The sequence below is a fragment of the Abrus precatorius genome, unplaced genomic scaffold (assembly GCF_003935025.1).
Source record: "Abrus precatorius isolate BTA unplaced genomic scaffold, Abrus_2018 Scaffold5, whole genome shotgun sequence".
Taxonomy (NCBI): domain Eukaryota; kingdom Viridiplantae; phylum Streptophyta; class Magnoliopsida; order Fabales; family Fabaceae; genus Abrus; species Abrus precatorius.
In genome coordinates, this window is record NW_020874395.1 from 2,311,084 (window position 1) to 2,329,433 (window position 18,350).

The 18,350-nt window shown below is 31.1% G+C and overlaps 4 protein-coding genes and 1 non-coding gene across 7 annotated transcripts; 2 read left to right on the top strand and 3 right to left on the bottom strand.

Annotated features, from left to right (window-relative positions):
* Positions 1-1,075: 1,075 nt before the first annotated feature.
* On the top strand, positions 1,076-4,210 carry LOC113867983 (pectinesterase 31-like). Its single transcript, XM_027503514.1, has 6 exons — positions 1,076-1,334; positions 1,873-1,977; positions 2,664-2,741; positions 2,853-3,040; positions 3,365-3,538; positions 3,946-4,210. The coding sequence occupies exons 1-6, from the start codon at positions 1,092-1,094 to the stop codon at positions 4,106-4,108; spliced, it is 951 nt and encodes a 316-aa protein (XP_027359315.1). The 5' UTR covers positions 1,076-1,091; the 3' UTR covers positions 4,109-4,210.
* A 1,511-nt stretch (positions 4,211-5,721) lies between these two features.
* Positions 5,722-6,964, top strand: LOC113868018. Its single transcript, XM_027503569.1, has 5 exons — positions 5,722-5,889; positions 5,973-6,059; positions 6,152-6,301; positions 6,551-6,751; positions 6,860-6,964. The coding sequence occupies exons 1-5, from the start codon at positions 5,725-5,727 to the stop codon at positions 6,962-6,964; spliced, it is 708 nt and encodes a 235-aa protein (XP_027359370.1). The 5' UTR covers positions 5,722-5,724.
* A 902-nt stretch (positions 6,965-7,866) lies between these two features.
* On the bottom strand, positions 7,867-7,939 carry TRNAA-UGC. Its single transcript has one exon. It is a non-coding gene; the product is annotated as a tRNA-Ala (tRNA).
* A 927-nt stretch (positions 7,940-8,866) lies between these two features.
* Positions 8,867-11,134, bottom strand: LOC113867838 (pentatricopeptide repeat-containing protein At5g15340, mitochondrial). The gene has a single exon (XM_027503333.1). The coding sequence runs from the start codon at positions 10,904-10,906 to the stop codon at positions 9,023-9,025; it is 1,884 nt and encodes a 627-aa protein (XP_027359134.1). The 5' UTR covers positions 10,907-11,134; the 3' UTR covers positions 8,867-9,022.
* A 240-nt stretch (positions 11,135-11,374) lies between these two features.
* On the bottom strand, positions 11,375-15,746 carry LOC113867158 (vesicle transport v-SNARE 11-like). Of its 3 annotated transcripts, none has more exons than XM_027502243.1 (6): positions 15,519-15,746; positions 15,195-15,310; positions 14,066-14,124; positions 13,792-13,980; positions 12,252-12,422; positions 11,375-12,063 (listed from the first exon to the last, which is right to left on the bottom strand). In XM_027502243.1, exons 2-6 carry the CDS (start codon positions 15,286-15,288, stop codon positions 11,911-11,913), a joined length of 666 nt encoding a protein of 221 aa, XP_027358044.1. In that variant the 5' UTR covers positions 15,289-15,310; positions 15,519-15,746; the 3' UTR covers positions 11,375-11,910. The 3 variants fall into 3 exon arrangements, with proteins under 3 accessions (XP_027358044.1, XP_027358045.1, XP_027358042.1); XM_027502244.1 differs by having other exon boundaries at positions 11,549-12,063; positions 15,515-15,739; XM_027502241.1 differs by having other exon boundaries at positions 11,552-12,063; positions 15,195-15,330; positions 15,516-15,685.
* Between the last annotated feature and the right edge of the window lie 2,604 nt (positions 15,747-18,350).

Consider the following 18,350-nt stretch of genomic DNA (forward strand, 5'->3'; position numbering starts at 1 on the left):
GAGTGATTTTGTAAGTTAATGAAGGGCAAATTTACGATAAATAAATAAAATGTCAAGAGTGGTGTAAAAAGTAAAAAAGGAATAAAAAAATAAGAGTTGAATTATATTTTATTTTTAAATATAGAAAATTGTTTTTTTTTTTTAAGCAAACATACTCTAATTCTTAAAAAAATAAAAAAAATTTAAGTAAAATGTAGGAGTTATTTTTAACCTAACCCCTTTGGGTCGATCTGGCCCAAACACTATCCAGGGTAATTGGGCCAGCCAACTAACCACTTGGGCTCATGATTATTTCTATAAATTTCTCAATTGGCCCAAGAGATGTGTGGTGAGGAGGGTTTATTGTTGCAAGAATAGTGTTAATTTCTTCTGTTGTAATTATTAAATAAAAATAAAAATAAAAATAAAAATATTAATATTTTTAAGATAATACACATATATAGTTTTTTATTTTATATATTAGTAGAAGAATTATTATTGAGAGTATATAAAAAGATATAACAAAACTTTTGTTGCAAAGTTTGCCTTGAGAGAGAGATTGGGAAGCTGTATTTTGCTTCTTATCATAAATTTAGCATGACAGCTTTTTATCATGAATTCAGCAAAGTAACTTATGCATGATTATGAATCAATTTAATACTAAAACGATTCCTTTAGATAACATAATAATATTTAGACAAGAGAAAAATGCAGAATATTAATTTAACTTGTAGATTGAATTAACAAATAATACTAAAAACATTTAAGAAATTACACTTCAAATTTTGTTTATATTCAAATTAAATTCAAACACAAGGCATGGGTTATGTATTATTAATTCTTTCAATCATGTGTATAAATCACACAACTTCATTTTATTTAATAAGAAATTATTTTTTAAATTAATATTATTCATCACACAGTCTTTTTTAAGTTTTTTTTTTTTCAAAAACAAAAATTTAATAAAAAAAACGTTGCCTGGGAATAAATACTAAAAAACATGCAGTTGGGTACGCAACGAATCTTCGAACACAACACAGTGTTAGAGAGAATGAATATATATATAAAAGAAGGAAGGGTTGTTGAAAATGAGAGTGCACAGCTTAGCTGCAATGGCAGTTTCTGTGTTAACAGTGTCACAGGACGGAACCGGACGCTACCGTACGGTACAGGAAGCCATAGATGCTGTGCCACTCGGCAATACTCGCCGGACGGTGATTCGGGTGTCGCCGGGAATCTACCGGCAGCCACTTTACGTGGCGAAGACGAAGAATTTCATCACTCTCACTGCTGTGCGCCCTGAGAACACTGTTCTGACATGGAACAACACTGCCACCAACATCCACCATCATCAAGTTCGTGCATATGCAGCTTCTCTTCTTTTCCTTTCTTTCAAAATTCATATCATTAAACTCTCCTTTTACCATTTTGATCCTCTTAGGTTGTCGCTGAGTAACATCATATAGTCGGTCGTGTTAAAAAAAAAGACTTCAATTTTGTTATCAACTTTACTCAGTAACATTACGGCTAATTAAAATGGATCATTCTTTAATTAAAAATGTTTTTTTTTCCTCTTTTTTTAACATGACTGTATCATGTTATCTATCAACAATATTAGATCATCTAAAATTATTAGCGTTGGCCACTTTGGGTCTAAATTTTGTAAAATCTTCATTTTACTCATTGATCTCGGAAAAATATTCATTTTAGTCATATTATTTTATTTTAGAAATTGTACTAAAAATTAAAATACACCCTATTTTGTAAACTTACAGATTAAAGTAAAAATTTTATAAAGTCTTCGAAAATTAAAGTGATGAATACTAATAAAATATAATTGAAATTTGTTTGGTTGTTTAGTTGGTGACGATGAGTTTTCTACTTTTCTTGCAGGATGGTCGAGTGATAGGGACTGGGACCTTCGGTTGTGGCAGCACCATTATAGAAGGAGGAGACTTTATTGCTGAGAATATTACGTTTGAGAATTCATCCCCTCAGGTAATGCAGATTGTGAAGGTTCAAGTAATGTTTATTCTAAGAAAATATTTTCTATTTTCAATTCTTGTTTTCATTTTAATTATAAAAGTCACCCCTTCATTTTATATCAATCTTTGAAAAAAAAACGAGTGAAATGACGGTAGAACATAAAAATATAATATTGGTTTGGTAAACGAGCATATGTGATATGCATTTAGGTAGGCAAATTTGATTGGGGGGATGATTTTGTGTGATGGGTCTGTGACAAAAATTGATAATCAAAGAGTAAATTATTCAAACACTTTCAAAAATTTTAAAACCATATAAAAGTGTTTTGAATGCTTCCCTTTGTAAGTTGAAGCCTCTCCTTTACGAGATGTTTGCTGATTGCAAAGATAGAGATAAATTCGCATTTGTTGTATGGAAAATACTCTTACTACTTACATATTTATAGAATAAAAAAAAATATTTTAAATAAGAATCACTTAAAAGAGAGTGGTAAATGATACATGCATGTGGCAATAAACACACCCTTGTTGTTTAACTAGTTTAAAACATATAACCATCGAATAATTAGATTATTTGTTTTTGTTGCTTTCTGCATCTACAAACTAATTAATAATAAGCTTTATGCAGATATTGTTTTTGACTGGCACAAAGACCTTATATAGCACCATTTTTTTGTGTTTCCTTTTAATTTCTGTAAGGGTTCAGGGCAAGCAGTGGCACTTAGAGTAACAGCAGATCGATGTGCATTCTATAATTGCAGGTTTCTTGGATGGCAGGTAGCTTCACTCTCTTGATGTATTAATTAGTAGGTTAGAGGCTTCTTAAAATGATGAATACTATATAGTATGCATGTTGATAAATAAACTTGTTTTGTGATTATGGTGCAGGACACACTTTATTTACATTATGGTAAACAATATTTGAAAGATTGTTATATTGAAGGAAGTGTGGATTTTATTTTTGGTAATAGCACTGCACTCTTGGAGCATTGTCATATCCACTGCAAGTCTGGAGGGTTCATAACTGCACAGAGCAGAAAATCTCCACAGGAAACAACTGGTTATGTATTCTTGAGGTGTGTGATCATGGTATTATTAACAGCCTCTTTTCCCACCTATCACTGTATTTTAGTGATTACAAACTCTTAGGGCTGTTTAGTTTCAAAAAATGTTTCTATTTTTTGTTTTCTATTTTTACTTTTAATTACAAAAATATTTTTTTTTTAATTTTTTCTTTTTTAAAAAAATTATACAGGAAATACTAAAAATATTTTTTTTTTCTTCTGTTTTCACAATTTTTGGTATAAATTTTTAAAGCAAAATAAAAAAATATGACATAATTAAAAATGAAAATAGAAAATCAATTTCTAAAGCAAAGTCCCTGTGGGTTGTTATTGCAGATGTGTTATCACAGGTAATGGAGGAACTTCATATACATATCTTGGAAGACCATGGGGACCCTTTGGAAGAGTGGTCTTTGCATTCACTTATATGGATCAATGTATAAAGCCCTGTGGCTGGAATAACTGGGGGAAAATTGAGAATGAAAGAAGTGCTTGTTTCTATGAATACAGGTACTCATTTCCCCCTCCATTTTGTAGTGTTGTTAAAAAAATATATTTAAAAGAGTATATTGTTAATATTTTCATTTATATAAAAATAATATTTGATTATACAAGAATAAGTTTTCCAAGAAAGTCAGGCATAATTAGTAGATAGTTGTCTCCTTAAAGAAGTTTTTTGGCTGTGTATAAAAAAAATAGTTGCAGAAACAAAGCTCACTAAAACTTCAGTGATCTCTATGTCTTGAAAGAAATAGTCTCACTTTTGTAGCATATTTACTGTTTATGTATGAATAATTTGGAAAAATTAACTTATGACTTTTATAATTTATTTTAGTTATCTTAAAAAATTCTATTATTAAATTTATGACAGATATTATTATTTAAAAAAATTGAATATCCAATTATATCAAGTACAGGTGTTTTGGGCCGGGTTGCTGTCCATCGGGGCGAGTAAAATGGGCTAAAGAATTAAGGGATGAAGAAGCTGAGGAGTTTCTGATGCATAGCTTCATTGACCCACAATCAGATAGACCTTGGCTTGCTCAAAAAATGGCTTTGAGGATTCCACTTTCTGCTTAGAAATTGTTAAAGACACTTCATTAATAGTTAATCACGTTGCTTAAGTGCTTGATTTCATGTTTATCCCAATAAGAAATAAAAATGGTCTTCCTAAGAAGTCCTCTAAACATACATGCCATCAATGTTTTTAATCACTTAACAATGTCTTAAATAATTTTTATGCTTTTTTAATGAATAAATATCTTTTTTATTAATTATTTTCTACTTTTGTTTGCTTCACTTGTACTTTACTCCACTCAGGAGCATAAAGCATTATCTAAGAATATTATTAGATTTGTATCCTCCTTAATTTCAATTAACCTTAGTTTATTTATGACTTGTGTTTTTGTAAATTCTTTTTAGGATCAACACTATATTTGTAATTTATTTATTTATTTTATCTAAGTTCTTATACCATATTAAGATTTCGAATATGAATTTAATTTAAGATTGAGAGACAGAGCACAAACTTGAATAATCTACTTGTCTAAAATACTTTGGACCAACTTTAAAGTCACAACTCTTTTCTTTATATACATTTTAATTTGTTAGGAATCTATAAGTTTAATATTTTATTATCTTAACATTACTATTCTCAATTCAAGTTCAATGATTAACGGTAGTTGCACAAACACCATGTATTTTTATTTTTTTTATATTTAGTGTGGGTTTGAAAATTTAATAAAATTATATTTTAATTTAAAAGTTATAATTTATAGTATTAGAATAAATTCACGTTTACTAATTGGATGCCTATCACATCAAAAGTCAATTATGTCTTGCATTGGATTTCAATGTTTTTAGAACATTGTTTGATTGTGTGAAGACAGATACTTTGCTAAATAGTTCATTAATCTCCTTTTTCATATGTTGTTGCCGACACGCCAGTACACTAACATCCAAGTTATGAACCCAAAAATCATGTGTTTCCAAGCCCATATAGTTGCCACGGAATCAGCTATGTGGACCACAAATAAGCAGAAGTTTCAAAGCAATCTTCCATCTTTCATGCTTGCAAGTTTTGTTACCATTCTAGCAAAGTGAAGCGATTCCTCAACCAATCCACAAGTAATTCTAATATTCTCCTGAAAACATTTTTTTAGTGTCAAAGTAACACAATCCCAAAAGTTTATACATAAAATATATTTAAAAAATTGATGAATTTGTCACCTCTATGTTCCAAAACACATTAACTGCAGAAACTATAACTATATTCACTTGATCTTGACATGAAACTATACATGTTATGCATTATAAGGACTTGCTTTTAATTTATTAAAAAAATAGTTGAATTTGGAAACTCCCCGCAAGGATAGGATTAGTGAATTTGGAAACTCATAAAGTCACAGGACAGCAACTATACCATTGTGACAAGGCTTAGATTTCAATTTAGTAAAAAATAATGGTTAATGGTTCATATAACATGAAGTGGATTCTTTTATAGTTTATTCTTATCCTAAATAGAAGTATGATTAATAAGGAGAACAACCTAAATTGAAGCTCCCTCTATTTAATTAAATACCATAAAGACCAGCATAACATTAATGAGGGACGAGCGTGCAATAATAGAATACCTTGCTCTGTTGAGAAGGCATCTAATTAATAAAGCAAGATATTCAGTGTGCCAACTTATTATTATGGCAAACCTTCTCATGGTTCCATGCCAACCCCTATTACTGAAGAAGCATAAGTTTCACAGACTTTGCCATATAAAGCAAATATCCAACTCAATTAGGAATGAGAAAACTTCCTCATTCAGTTTCAGAAGCAATGCTAATGTTCCTCTTCATGAATTGCCAGGGGTATTTCTTTCTCACCCTTTCCACTCTCATCTTCTATGATAGTGTATTAATGTGTATAACATACATTTTTTATTTCTTTGTAGGCTTCTTTTGATCAATATATGGATGACAAGTGCAGGGTACTCAGAGCAGTATTTCCTGAGAAAGGAACAACTAAACAGCTCAATGAGGTATTTGCACTCATAATCTTGAATGTGAATGAAAATATTGGAACCTCTTGAGATCATCTCAAAAGCGCTTTTGGCATTATGTGTTTGTGCAGGAAGAGTGGAGGATTAAAATGCCTCCCATACAATGCTTATTCTTGAATGTCAAGCCAACAGCAGATGTAAGGTTAACATTCAAGTCTAATGGTGAAGATTACCCACCTCACATTCCTCATTATATCACCAAAATTCTTGAGCTTCACTTTGTAAGCACTTCCATTGGAAATAATATACTTTGGTTAGAATGTAAATTGTTTCATGTGTGTCTCACTTAACAGTTTAATTAAGTACTTATTTAATAAGATCTTAGTAAGAAGAACTTATAACTCTGAAGTTTATTGAAATAAGTTTTAAAAAGTTTTAGTTTGTTGCTCTATGAAACTTATTGAAATAAGTTATGAATAATTTATTAAAAAGTCACATGAAAAATTTATTTTAGTAATTTTCTTTTGCAGATGAGGTGGGAGCTACAGGGTCTAAATACCTTTTACACTGATCCTTACCATTTAAACCTAGACGTTAGAGGTACTATATACCCAGAAAGGAGGGGAACCCATAGCTGGCTTAAGAATCAAATGGATATGAAGATAAGCTTTTGTGTTTCTCCAGCAATGGCTCTCATTCCTGAAAATGCCATGCAAGATGCAGTAGAATTGGTTAGATTACCTCTGCTTTCTTCCTTTTCTCCTATTAGCACATGCATGCAACTAATTAAATTTGTTTTAACCAAAGATAGATGACATTTTTTATTAATTAATTGACAGGTTTTCAATACTGTGGGGAATGAAATGAAGAAGGAATTCCACAGCAGATTATTAGAAGATTATAACAAGTTCAAGAGAAACAAATCTATGAAGAATTCAGTCTAGACTTGCAGTTCCATTCTATCTATTTGTTAATACAACTTGACAGCAAAAGCAAATCAATTCTGATTGTTTGTCATTAATTAATCTTTGAAAATGAAAATATGATCATGTTATCCCATCTACAATTGCTTAAACTACCCTCTAATTTTAAAGAAAAAAGAATTTGATTTTTAATTAGCACAAACTTACAAGGTTCTATAGGATAAGGAAGGAAAACATAAAGACATTAAATGAAATGAAATACATTTTAAAGTCATAAATATATATACTATTAATTAATTAAAAAGTGTTTTTAGTCTCAATCTCCAAAGGTGAGTTTATTAACTTTTATTAGAAAAAAAAAACACATTTATTTCATTAAGGTGGTAAAAGTGTAATAACTGTTTTTTTTAATAAAATTTGACTATTATTGATTACTTAAACTCACACTTAAAAATGACATTAGCATTTTTATTAATCTTTTTAATGTTCAAGCAAAATGTTTTGGGTGATGGTTATGAATCTATTTTTCTTGCGTTATACAAAGTTGGTACGTATGTGAAGTAACATATTTGAATAGTTGATTTTGTCTGAATGCAGAGATGTAATTGTTAAGAGTACAATTATCAAAGGATGATGAGTACTGTCACTCTACCTAACGAGAAAGAACGGGTCAATATTTATTGGAGTAGCGTGTGGTTTTTACAATACGTTTTCGTTTTGATTTTCTTTCGAGCTTCAAAATTTGAACGACTTAAGAATCGTGAGAATTGAAAATAAATCAAAACGACAAAGTTTAGTTGGAATAAACTTTTGAATAAGTTAAAATTAATTTTTATTTATTTATTTAGAAATTCTCTCATTTACGTCACGTAAAATTTTAAAATAAAATTTTTATTAAAAAGTTTATATAACGTAAACAACATTGGAGATGCGGGGGATCGAACCCCGTGCCTCTCGCATGCAAAGCGAGCGCTCTACCATTTGAGCTACATCCCCTTTATTATAGAAATTAAATAAAAACAACTGTTCTGAGGTCAGATTAGTGAGAGGCTTAAGAATTCAAACCTTAAGCTACACAATACAAGTTATTATTCATACAGTAAACTGGAGGCACCTTTTACGTCTATTATTTTTGTTAATGATTTATGTTATTGAGTTTATTTAATTTCTCTTGTATTTTTGTATTTTTTCATGTTCAACCAAAAGCTACACTATACCAAATATTCATATTAAAAATTTTAGTAAACTTTTACAGAAGTTTTTATAAAGAGAAAAAATTTCAGCGTAAAAAATAATTTTTTTATTAGTTAAAAATAACTTATACTTATTTATAGCTTATCAAAATATTTTAATTTATGTTTTATATATTTTTCTCTTATAAATATTTTTATAAAAATTTACTTAAATTGTGCCAAATTCTTTAACTAATTCATAGTTCCAAATATGCACATAATCTAGGACAATTAAAAATTGTTTTTGAAGACAAAATCAATAATCACAATAAGTAAGATGTACAATTTGTGAGACACTTTCAAAGATTATGCATATATTTATTTATTATTTTAAAATGAGTAATAATAGCAACACACTTTCTGTAATACACCCTTTATTATTGTTAAAATTTATTAAAAATTACAAAAATAATGTAAATCTCACTCTTAAATTAATACTTTCCGTTATGCTTTTTTATTTTTTGATAAATTTTAACTAGAGTGTGTTTGCTAACATTTCTCATTGGTACAAACCATGGTTTAGAACTTTCCAACTTATTCATTTTCATTAAAATTAGTCTAGCTTTTCACTTTCCCTAACAACACTTTAGTTTAAAAAAATGCACCTCTTTATACCGTAAACCTAGTTAGTGCACAAGACCAATAACAAAAAAAAAAACTTATTAGTGCATGTTTAAATGATTATAAATTTATGTTTACTTCAATGGTTCTGGTTATAGCTTCCGCGTTGAATTCACACTTACAAAAATTTTAACTGTGTTTCCGAACAAGTAATTAATCTCCTAGCCCTGATGAATGAAGCTTCAATTTCCGCGTCCAATCAGTGTCATTCAGGTTAAGTGGCAAATCACCAATAGTCTGAGCAAGAACATGAACCTTGCTTGAAACTATGAAAACGGTAACGATCTCGTACTACGATTTCACGTTTGTATATGTCAGAGGCAATCTTAATAGCATTATGACAGTCTTGGCAAATCCTTAGGTTCTTGAAAATATGTAGGGTAGAACCGTATGCTGTGCTCATTAGGCCAAAACAAAGTGCTAGTTTCTCACTATGAGTGAACAAAACCTGTTCTACCTCCTCCAATTCTTCTATGCAAGCATCCCTATTGGAACAACCAAATAAAACTTGACAATTTGTGTTGGGAACATAGCCAGCCAACCTCAGCTTGCAAACCATATCATCAAGCTTTATGTAAATCTCTGCAGTTCTTGGGTGTGACTTATCCCCTGCAATGAACTGATGAAGTTGGCCATCCACATATATGGTGCTCATTCCTGGCACCTTTCTGATACCCCTATTCTTAAGAACCTGCCTAAGGGAATTTGCCTTGACTTCTTTTCCAGACAATGCATACATGTTTGAAAGTAGGATATGATATTCAGTGTTGCTGGGGTCCATCTGAACCAACTCATGCATAATCTGTTCCCCCAGCTGCAGCTTACCATGTGCATAACAAGACGCCAAAAGGGACCCCAGAATAACCTCATTTGGAGGAAATGGCATCTTTTTCACCAAATTCTCTGCTTCTTCCAAATGTCCAGCTCGACCAAGAAGGTCTACCATGCAAGCATAATGCTCTATTTCTGGCCTTATCCCATAAACAGACTCAAGATCATGAAAGTACTTCCAACCCTTTTCAACTAGACCCGAATGGCTGCAAGCACTTAACAAAGCCATGAAAGTCACAGCATCAGGTTTCGCTTCATCCACCATGCAAGGAAACAACTCGTCCACAACCTTCCCCATCCCATGCATGGCCAACCCACCAAGCATGGCATTCCATGCCACCACATTCCTCCTTGACATGTGCCTAAACACAATCAAAGCAACACTTATCCTCCCACATTTTGCATACATGTCAACCAAACTTGTCCCCACCATAACACCCAAGTCCCGCCCCAATGCCTTGACAGCATAACCATGAACCCACCTACCCACACTCACATCCCCAGACTGAGAACAAGCAGACAAAAAAGAACAAAGAGTAACATAATTCAACCCAAAACCACAACCAAAAACCATCTCTTTCAGAAGCCCAAAAGCCTCCTTCGTAAACCCATTCCCAACATAACCCTTTATCATAACAGTCCAAGCAACCTCATTTCTCTCAGGCATTTCATCAAACACCACCCTCCCACTCTTGACACCTTCAAATCTCACCACACCTTCCAAAACCACAGTCCAAGACACAACACTAGGCACCCCAATTTCTTCAAACACCTTTCTAGCCTCACCCACAAGCCCACACTTAACATAACCATCCATCACCGCATTGGACACCTTGGTACACTTTAAAAATCCAAACTTGACCACACCCACGTGCATTTGAGGGACGAGCTTTGAGTCCCCAAGCCTAGCACACGCGCTGAAGGCGCAAATTAAGGCCACCCCATCAACGGGAAGGGCACGTTGGCGCATTTGGAGGAAGAAATGGAGGGATTGGAGGGGGTTGCAGCAACGGATGAGGGCGGTGTAGTCCACGGAGTCTTTGTGCGAGTGGGGAATTTTGTCGAACAGTGTGCGCGCGTGGGAGGGGAAAGCGCAGGAGGCATAGAGATGGAGGAGGGCGTTAAGGAGAAAGTGGGTGGGGGAAGAGAGGAGACCGGTGACGGTGGCGGCGGCGTGGAGCTGCTGGCCGGGGCGGAGAGCGGAGGCGCGTGCGCATCGTCGGAGAAGGGTGCGGAAGACGATAGCACGTTGTTCTTCCGGGCAGTGTGACCATCTCATACCATCTGATATGATGATTTAGAACGAAGATTTGGCTTTATTTTTTAAGACGAAGTTATTGATGTAAAAAAAGAAAAACGATGGAGAGAAAATTGAAAAACGTGTTTCTAGTGTAAAATTAAGAGGAAATTTCCCCTTCATGCAATTAATATGTGAAACGATATTGTCATCCTCATAAGGAATTTTCATGATAATTACCAACATTTCACGTCATCCTTTTCCTGGCACTTCCATGATTGCCATAGCTGAAGGATTAACTTCTTATAAAATGATCGCTTTCAATGACTAATTCATACTGGTGAACACTTCCAAAACAAGTTCTTACGAAATTTATCATTTCGACTTGTAAAACTGATTTTATCACTTTTATAATAAGTTTAGTAACCAAATTTATAATATTATTTGTTCATATAATAATTTATTAAAAATCATTTCATTAAGAAGTTATATCGACACGTATTCTTAATGAAAATAATAATAATAATTATGCTGTAACCAACGTGCAATTCAAGTCTTCGTATTACATGGATTCGCAGGTTATACATAACTCGGATGTTGGAATCATCACATTGGCAATAACTCAAGGCAAGAGACAAGAGTATTCCGCATCAGAAATTTGTTTCCGAAGGTTCCTCTCGTGAGAGCTTCGTAGCTTCAGAATTGTTACATGCAGCATTGTAGCAACATAATTTACTCCAATGGATTTAGAACCAAATCTCACTTATATTTGAACAGCACAACCACAAAGAATTCTGGTTTTATGATTAAACTCATTCAACAACTGGCCAAAAAGAAATCAATATTTCATAATTTCATACATGCCCAACCCAGTAGAAGATACATACATTGAAAGAAGCTTACAGTATGAAATCATCTTGCAGCTATGAAGAACACATCATGTTTGTCCGAGCACTCACAAATCATAATCAGAAGAGAAGGAGGGAGGGGAGACGGGGCAAGCTTAGCGACCTTCATGACCATTATGAGGAAAGGTCAACCATTGACTACTTAGAAAGTTTGAAGTACAGGATCAAGATGATAGCAACAACCAGGACCAAAACAATGCACCCAATAATCCATTTGTTCTTGTTCATCCTTCTTGACATGTTGGTCAAAATTTTCTTGCTCTTGCCTATGTTATCATCCACTCCATGAAGCTGCATAAGGGAATACAACATCAGTAGATCAAAGGATGTTTACTTTTATGGTCTGGTCACTATTGATACGACTCAGGGAAAAGAACAGTTTATATTTCACTTAAATAGAAATTAAAATAATAGTAATAGTTAGAGTAATAGAATTACAAACATTTCATATATTGAACAAGAAAGAAAAAAAAAATTACCGTGTTATGTGCATGCAATAGAGATTGTCGCTGTGAATGCAAATCTTGAAGAATTGAGACACCAAGCTCTTCTGTTTCCAACATTGTTCTCCTACTGTCCTTAACTCTTTCACTGGTCTTATTCAATCTCTCAGTTGACACCATTAATCTTGTTCTCTGATCAGCAGATGCCTATCGTATTCACATTAGAAGATCGATGTCAGTTTTGGTGGGTGCCAATTCAAGAATTGAGGGTTCAGAAATGAAGACTGAATCAAAGTCATTCTTCATATCTGTAAAGTGGGGATTAGAAATGCCATTTGGCACAATTGGCCAGAAGAAAGGTAATATTCTTGCACAAGTAGCCGACCAAATTTTTATGAAAACAACAACCAAGCTTTATCTCACTAGGTGATGTAAGAGGTCTCACCATCTAGTACACCCAATATTTATAAGTATCAAAGCATCTGTTAACAGAGAAGGTTAATTAGTCACAAAAAATTTATTTATCATTAATGATTAGATTAAACCTTCGATCCTTATCCTAATCTAATAATAAACTACAATATGAATCTTATCAATAATTTTACTCAGCCTAAATTAGTTAAGTATAATTTATGCAAAAAATATAAATCGTTATAATTTTTAAAACTATTATAAAGCTATCTTTGCATGGCATGGGTAACAAACTAGTATAGTTTAATGTTCATCATACACTTGTGTACATTGTATGTGTAGTGAAATTGAACAGGCCGAGGTAAGCCAATACACAAGGCTATTGAGAGAATCAATTGTACCTTAAAGAAAAGGTATTACTATCATAAAACATGATGACAAAAAAATTGGCCACATGCCAATTGAACAACCAATACTCCAAAGAATCAATTAGATAAAAATTGATATGATCATTTCTGGACAAATAATATTACATTGACCTTGAAAAACTCTAATATTTAGGTTTTGTGTCTGCTATACTAGAAATTAAGTTTTGGTTGTAACCCGAATGTTTACAACTTCAAAATAGGTGCAGATCAGAAAATCATAAAATATACTGCCTAAACTTCATTCACTTTGCTCCATCATTAACAGGATGGATGCATCTCATAAATGATTGTGATTATCAATACCAAAGTCATCAACCAAGTCATTCTAATATAAACAAAGTATGGGCAGATTGCTTATTGATCAATAAGGGCCAAAATTCAAATATTATTTTGGTCCACATACTTTGATATTAATTTCAACTCTGTCCCTCCCCTTCAAATAGCTTCAAAGCAGTCTCTTAATTGATCATCGATGTAACAGTTCTAATGTGATCTACAACTCAGCTTTTGTTTGCAATGGCTAAGGAATTAGTAATGAGGGAGGAATGTGACTTGCTTGAAAGGGAGAAGAAATATCAGCAACAATAAGCCATCATTTAACCCATTAATGTTACTGTTACTAGATAAGTATATAGTACAAAGAAAAAGGATGATCGAACTGTTTCCTCATTTACAGTTTCACAACAAAACGAATCATCTTAGTATCAAAAGAGGATGTTAAAATAAATAAATCATACCGTCATAGCATCTGCCATGCCTGATTCCAATAATTCATCCCGTGCAGAAGGGTTTAAGCTACCAGATACAATTTTCTTAACTTCACTTTTAAGATTGTTCAGATCTGATTTATACTCCCGCAACTTAGCAAGAAGCACAGCCTTGATATTTGGCTGCAAACTTCTTGCCTCAAGGTCCATTTTTCGAATCTGCAATTCATTACCTAACCATATCAAAACCGTGAAGTACAGAAGAAATAAAGCCAGCTTTTGAGTGGGGGCAAAAAAGAAGTACCAAAGCTTCTGCTTCATCAATTCCAGCCTTTATTTCAGAAACTTTTTGTTTCTTTTGCTCTGCAGACAAACAGAAAATGACATAAAATTATAATGGAATATGTATTGCTCCAACATAAAATCATAAGATTCAATGCTTCCTCCATTCTGATAAAGGATTTCAAGTTCCAAACGTTAGTCATTCTTATAGTTCTTTATTTGAAGAATTAAAACATTCTCTTCATGAAAATGTTAAAATCCATTAGAATGTCTACTGAGCCAAATATCGTTGTCAGATAAATTAAGTATTAGAATTCACTTTATTCTATGATGAGTGCATTAGAATGCTTCCACCACCCAATCAACTAACAAAAAGAACAAAAACAAGGTGCGGCATCAACACACTGGAAAAAAAAAACAAGTTTGAAGAAGTACAGTACAAAGATAGAGAAGTGATAGCGTGGTGACTGAGCCACTGCTAACCTTTATTATATAATGTTTAAAATCCACAAATTGCAGTTTCTGCTCCTAATCAGAACTTACAGAATCAAGAAGCGAAACCATAGAGACTGTAATTTGACACTTGGCAACACCTAAGGCATTGCTTCTCCCCCATTTATACTTTTTACTTATAGGAATTTGCCAAGAGATTTTTCTAAATGTGCCAATACATAGGAAGATACAATACAGTCATGTTTTGAATCATGACCAAAGATAGATAGAGATGTAAGGCTTTCGAGACTCAAAGAGCATCGAGAGGAGAAATTTTCTAGACAGAATTTCTACCACTAGGAGCTAGCTACACATCAATACTGTTGTTGGGTCCAAAAGGAGCTATACACACCAATAACTAAAAGGATCCTAATTCATGTTAATGCTACAATCCAAATTCAAGCATTACAACAGAATTCTGTAAAAAGGGGTTTTCAAATCATTTAAAAAAATTTTAAACTAAGAACTCGGAAACTTTTAGACTATATTCTACTATAAAAAGAGATACCTATATACAAAATAAACAAGAGAGCTTTACAAATTGACTGAAATTATACATTACACAATCCAATACAAATAATATCAACCACAGAAGAAACTCGCAATTTATTATTATTATTTTTTAAAAAGAGTAAGATCGAGTAAGAATTTTCTAATACCTCCATTAAGAGCACCGTTAGCAGTGCACTTTTTCGATAGATTTGCCGAAAGCTCGCAGTATTGGCGTTCGTATCCCTCGAACACGTTGCTCATCGTCCAGAACCTTCTACTCCCTCTGTTCAATTCACGATCAACGAGAAAGAAAAAGAAAATTGAGAAGAACCTTATAGCTAATTCAGCAAAACGAAATCGGAACCTATGGGTCGAGAATCAGGCACAAAAACCCTAATTCGACCACGGAACGTAAAATGCTGAACGATGATCGGGAAGTGAAAATGGTGAAAGACAGAAAGCGCGAGATCGAAACTGGAACCGATACCTACGGTGGCAAGCGAATCGGAGATTGCGGGGGAGCTTTCAGAAACGGCGCGAAAATTGACCGGAGAAGGGTGGCGAAGATTGGGAAAGAGGGAGGGTCGTTTTGTTTGGGAGATCAAAACGGCAACGAAGGGAAAATTAGTGGACGAGGGATCTTAACATTCTCTTTGGTAATTGGAGGTGTTGTCAGGGGCTTCCATTTTTTTGTTTAGTTAGCACCATTCTTGAGCATCACTAGGAGCGTCTCTTGACTTTTTCTTATTTTTTTTTATTGATTTTTAATTTATTTATCATTGATATTGTTGCTGTTAAAAATGTTATTAGCAAGTATTTAGTATATTTTATAAATATTTATATGTAGATTCATGCGAATGCTGGTTAATAGGGACTAAATGTAATGAAAAAGCTTATATAAGATCAAAATATAAGTTCTTTTAGTATAAAAAGTAATTTCTAAATGAGTATAATTATAAAGATTAAATATGTTTTAATCTTATAAATATAAATAAAATATAAATTGAAAAATAAGAGATGATTGATTTAACTAATAATTTTTTAAGAAGGTTTAGTTTAATTAAATTGCAAATATTTCAATATGAACATAACTATGATCGCTAATAACAGTGTTAAAAACATGATAGAGTTGCAAGTATATAATTATTGTCAAATAATTAAAAAATATCGTATTTGCAAATATTATACTATTCAGTACTGAATAATTGTAATTTTACTATATAAACACAGTTAATTAATTAAATGAGTTCAAGAAAAAACAGAAAAAGGTAAAATAATTAAAAATAGATTATTTAAATTTTAACAATTTTTTAGAGATTAGTTTCAGTACAAATTAAAATTATAAACTTAATTTAAATGTATTTTATATTTATTCTTAGTTTATCTTGAAGTTGAATTACCTTTGGTGATTACTATCTTATTTTATAATACTAACATATTTAATTAGAATAATCCTTATTTTTATGATATTTACATTTAATTAAAAAATTTTAATAAGGATAGTAAAATAAAAATAAAAAATCGTACCTACGAGTAATATTTGTTGGGGGTTAAGTTTATATTTTTAAATGAGTATTCACAAGGTGTAATAAATAAATTTTTAATACTTGTCAGATAACATATGCACTTTGTTGAATAAGACTTATTTTTCTAATTTTAAGCTCTAAAAATATTCTAAACTCTATTTTTTTTCATTCCAATCTATAGATTATTCATGTTTTAGTTTCAAAATTCACTTATCTAAATAAAAAATATATAAAACAAGTAACTTAAACAAAATAAGTAAAATACTTAATAAAATTAAATCTAAATATAAGATTATGCCCAATTTAAATAAAAATATACCTTAAAATCTAATGCATGAATTATACATGGCAATCAACCGATTAAAAAAGTTATTATTGTTTGACATAAAAACTAAAATAAAAAAAAAGAAAAAAAAAGACACATGTTAATATAAGAATAAATTACTCACGAAGATTATTCATTTTTTAAAAATAAAGACTCAATTATATAATATAAAACTGAGTTAATGTGAATTGAAATTTGTGAATTCATTTTAAGTTATCAAAATGGGTCACAGAAAAATAAACCTATCAATAGCTCAATTCATTTGACATTGTTATTATTATCATCTACTATTAGAGAAACACACATAGACATGGGACAAGGCACCAAAGCACGACACAAGAAATGACAAAACATTGAAACATGATGAGTGACTTAAGTAACAAGATGCTATGGTCATTGATTGAAGCTCTAAAATGTCATTGTTGCATTTTTAAGAATATTTTTGCAATTTTTTAAATATAATTTTACGTATATATAATCGTTGATTTATTTAGTTTCATATCTAAATTCACTTGTGCACTACTATAATGCGTATTTAATTAAATTATACAAACTAATAAACATAGTTATTATTTTAAAATATTATAATATGAAAGTTTTACTTTTATTATAAATCGAGCCTTTGTAATTTTTTTTACCAAACTTAAATTTTACTATCAAAATATACTCTTATTGATTTTAATGTAAGTTCTCACCAATTTTATTTATTAATAATAAATAAAAAGATAGTAGTTATCAAAACTTATAAAAAAAATACTTTATAAGAAATATAAAGTGCTGTATACAAAAGGGCAATTAAAATATTCTAAAAATTATTTTATACAAAAACATTTTAAAATTTATTGTTTCTATAATTAATACAAGAATTAAATAAAAAATAATATTTGACTCATCTTAATTTAAAATTTTCCCTTTTCTTAGATTGGTCAAACAACTTTTGTAGGGCCTATTTTTGTTATTATTAAACTTAACTTTACTATCAAAATATACTTTTATTGATTTTAATGTAGGTTCTCACCAATTTTATTTATTAATAATAAAAAATAGTAGTTAGCAAAATTTATAAAAAAATATAAAGTACTGTATACAGAAGGATAATTGGAATATTCTAAAAAGTATCTTATAACAAATATTTAAAAAAATTGCACGTAACTTGATATATTAAAAATCAAAATAGATGAATATGATTTATTTTTAGTACGTGAAAAACAGGCCTTGTACGGATTCACATTTCTTTCCTAATTGCCAAGGGTTTTATTAACTGATACCCTAAAAGTAAAACTTTAAAAATTAATTTTTATCATTAAAATTAATATATATATATATATATATATTAATGGTGAAGGCTACATAGAATTATCAAGGTAGGTAACTCATAAATAAATTAATAAAATAACTTGCTACAATAAATTTTAAATATTTAAATATTTAAAATTTAATCTTTACTAAATATTATAAATAAAAAATTTCAA

What these genes read in the sequence shown, in the direction of transcription:
- LOC113868018 (XM_027503569.1), top strand. Translation starts at nt 5,725, where the DNA reads ATGGCAAACCTTCTCATGGTTCCATGCCAACCCCTATTACTGAAGAAG. An exon ending in CAACTAAACAGCTCAATGAG is followed by an intron (nt 6,060 to 6,151) that starts GTATTTGCACTC and finishes GTGTTTGTGCAG; the next exon opens with GAAGAGTGGAGGATTAAAAT. An exon ending in TGCAAGATGCAGTAGAATTG is followed by an intron (nt 6,752 to 6,859) that starts GTTAGATTACCT and finishes ATTAATTGACAG; the next exon opens with GTTTTCAATACTGTGGGGAA.
- LOC113867158 (XM_027502243.1), bottom strand. Translation starts at nt 15,288, where the DNA reads ATGAGCAACGTGTTCGAGGGATACGAACGCCAATACTGCGAGCTTTCG. An exon ending in TAACGGTGCTCTTAATGGAG is followed by an intron (nt 14,125 to 15,194) that starts GTATTAGAAAAT and finishes GTTTGTCTGCAG; the next exon opens with AGCAAAAGAAACAAAAAGTT. An exon ending in TTGATGAAGCAGAAGCTTTG is followed by an intron (nt 13,981 to 14,065) that starts GTACTTCTTTTT and finishes AATGAATTGCAG; the next exon opens with ATTCGAAAAATGGACCTTGA.
- LOC113867983 (XM_027503514.1), top strand. Translation starts at nt 1,092, where the DNA reads ATGGCAGTTTCTGTGTTAACAGTGTCACAGGACGGAACCGGACGCTAC. An exon ending in GCAGGTTTCTTGGATGGCAG is followed by an intron (nt 2,742 to 2,852) that starts GTAGCTTCACTC and finishes ATTATGGTGCAG; the next exon opens with GACACACTTTATTTACATTA. An exon ending in ACTGGTTATGTATTCTTGAG is followed by an intron (nt 3,041 to 3,364) that starts GTGTGTGATCAT and finishes TTGTTATTGCAG; the next exon opens with ATGTGTTATCACAGGTAATG.
- LOC113867838 (XM_027503333.1), bottom strand. Translation starts at nt 10,906, where the DNA reads ATGAGATGGTCACACTGCCCGGAAGAACAACGTGCTATCGTCTTCCGC.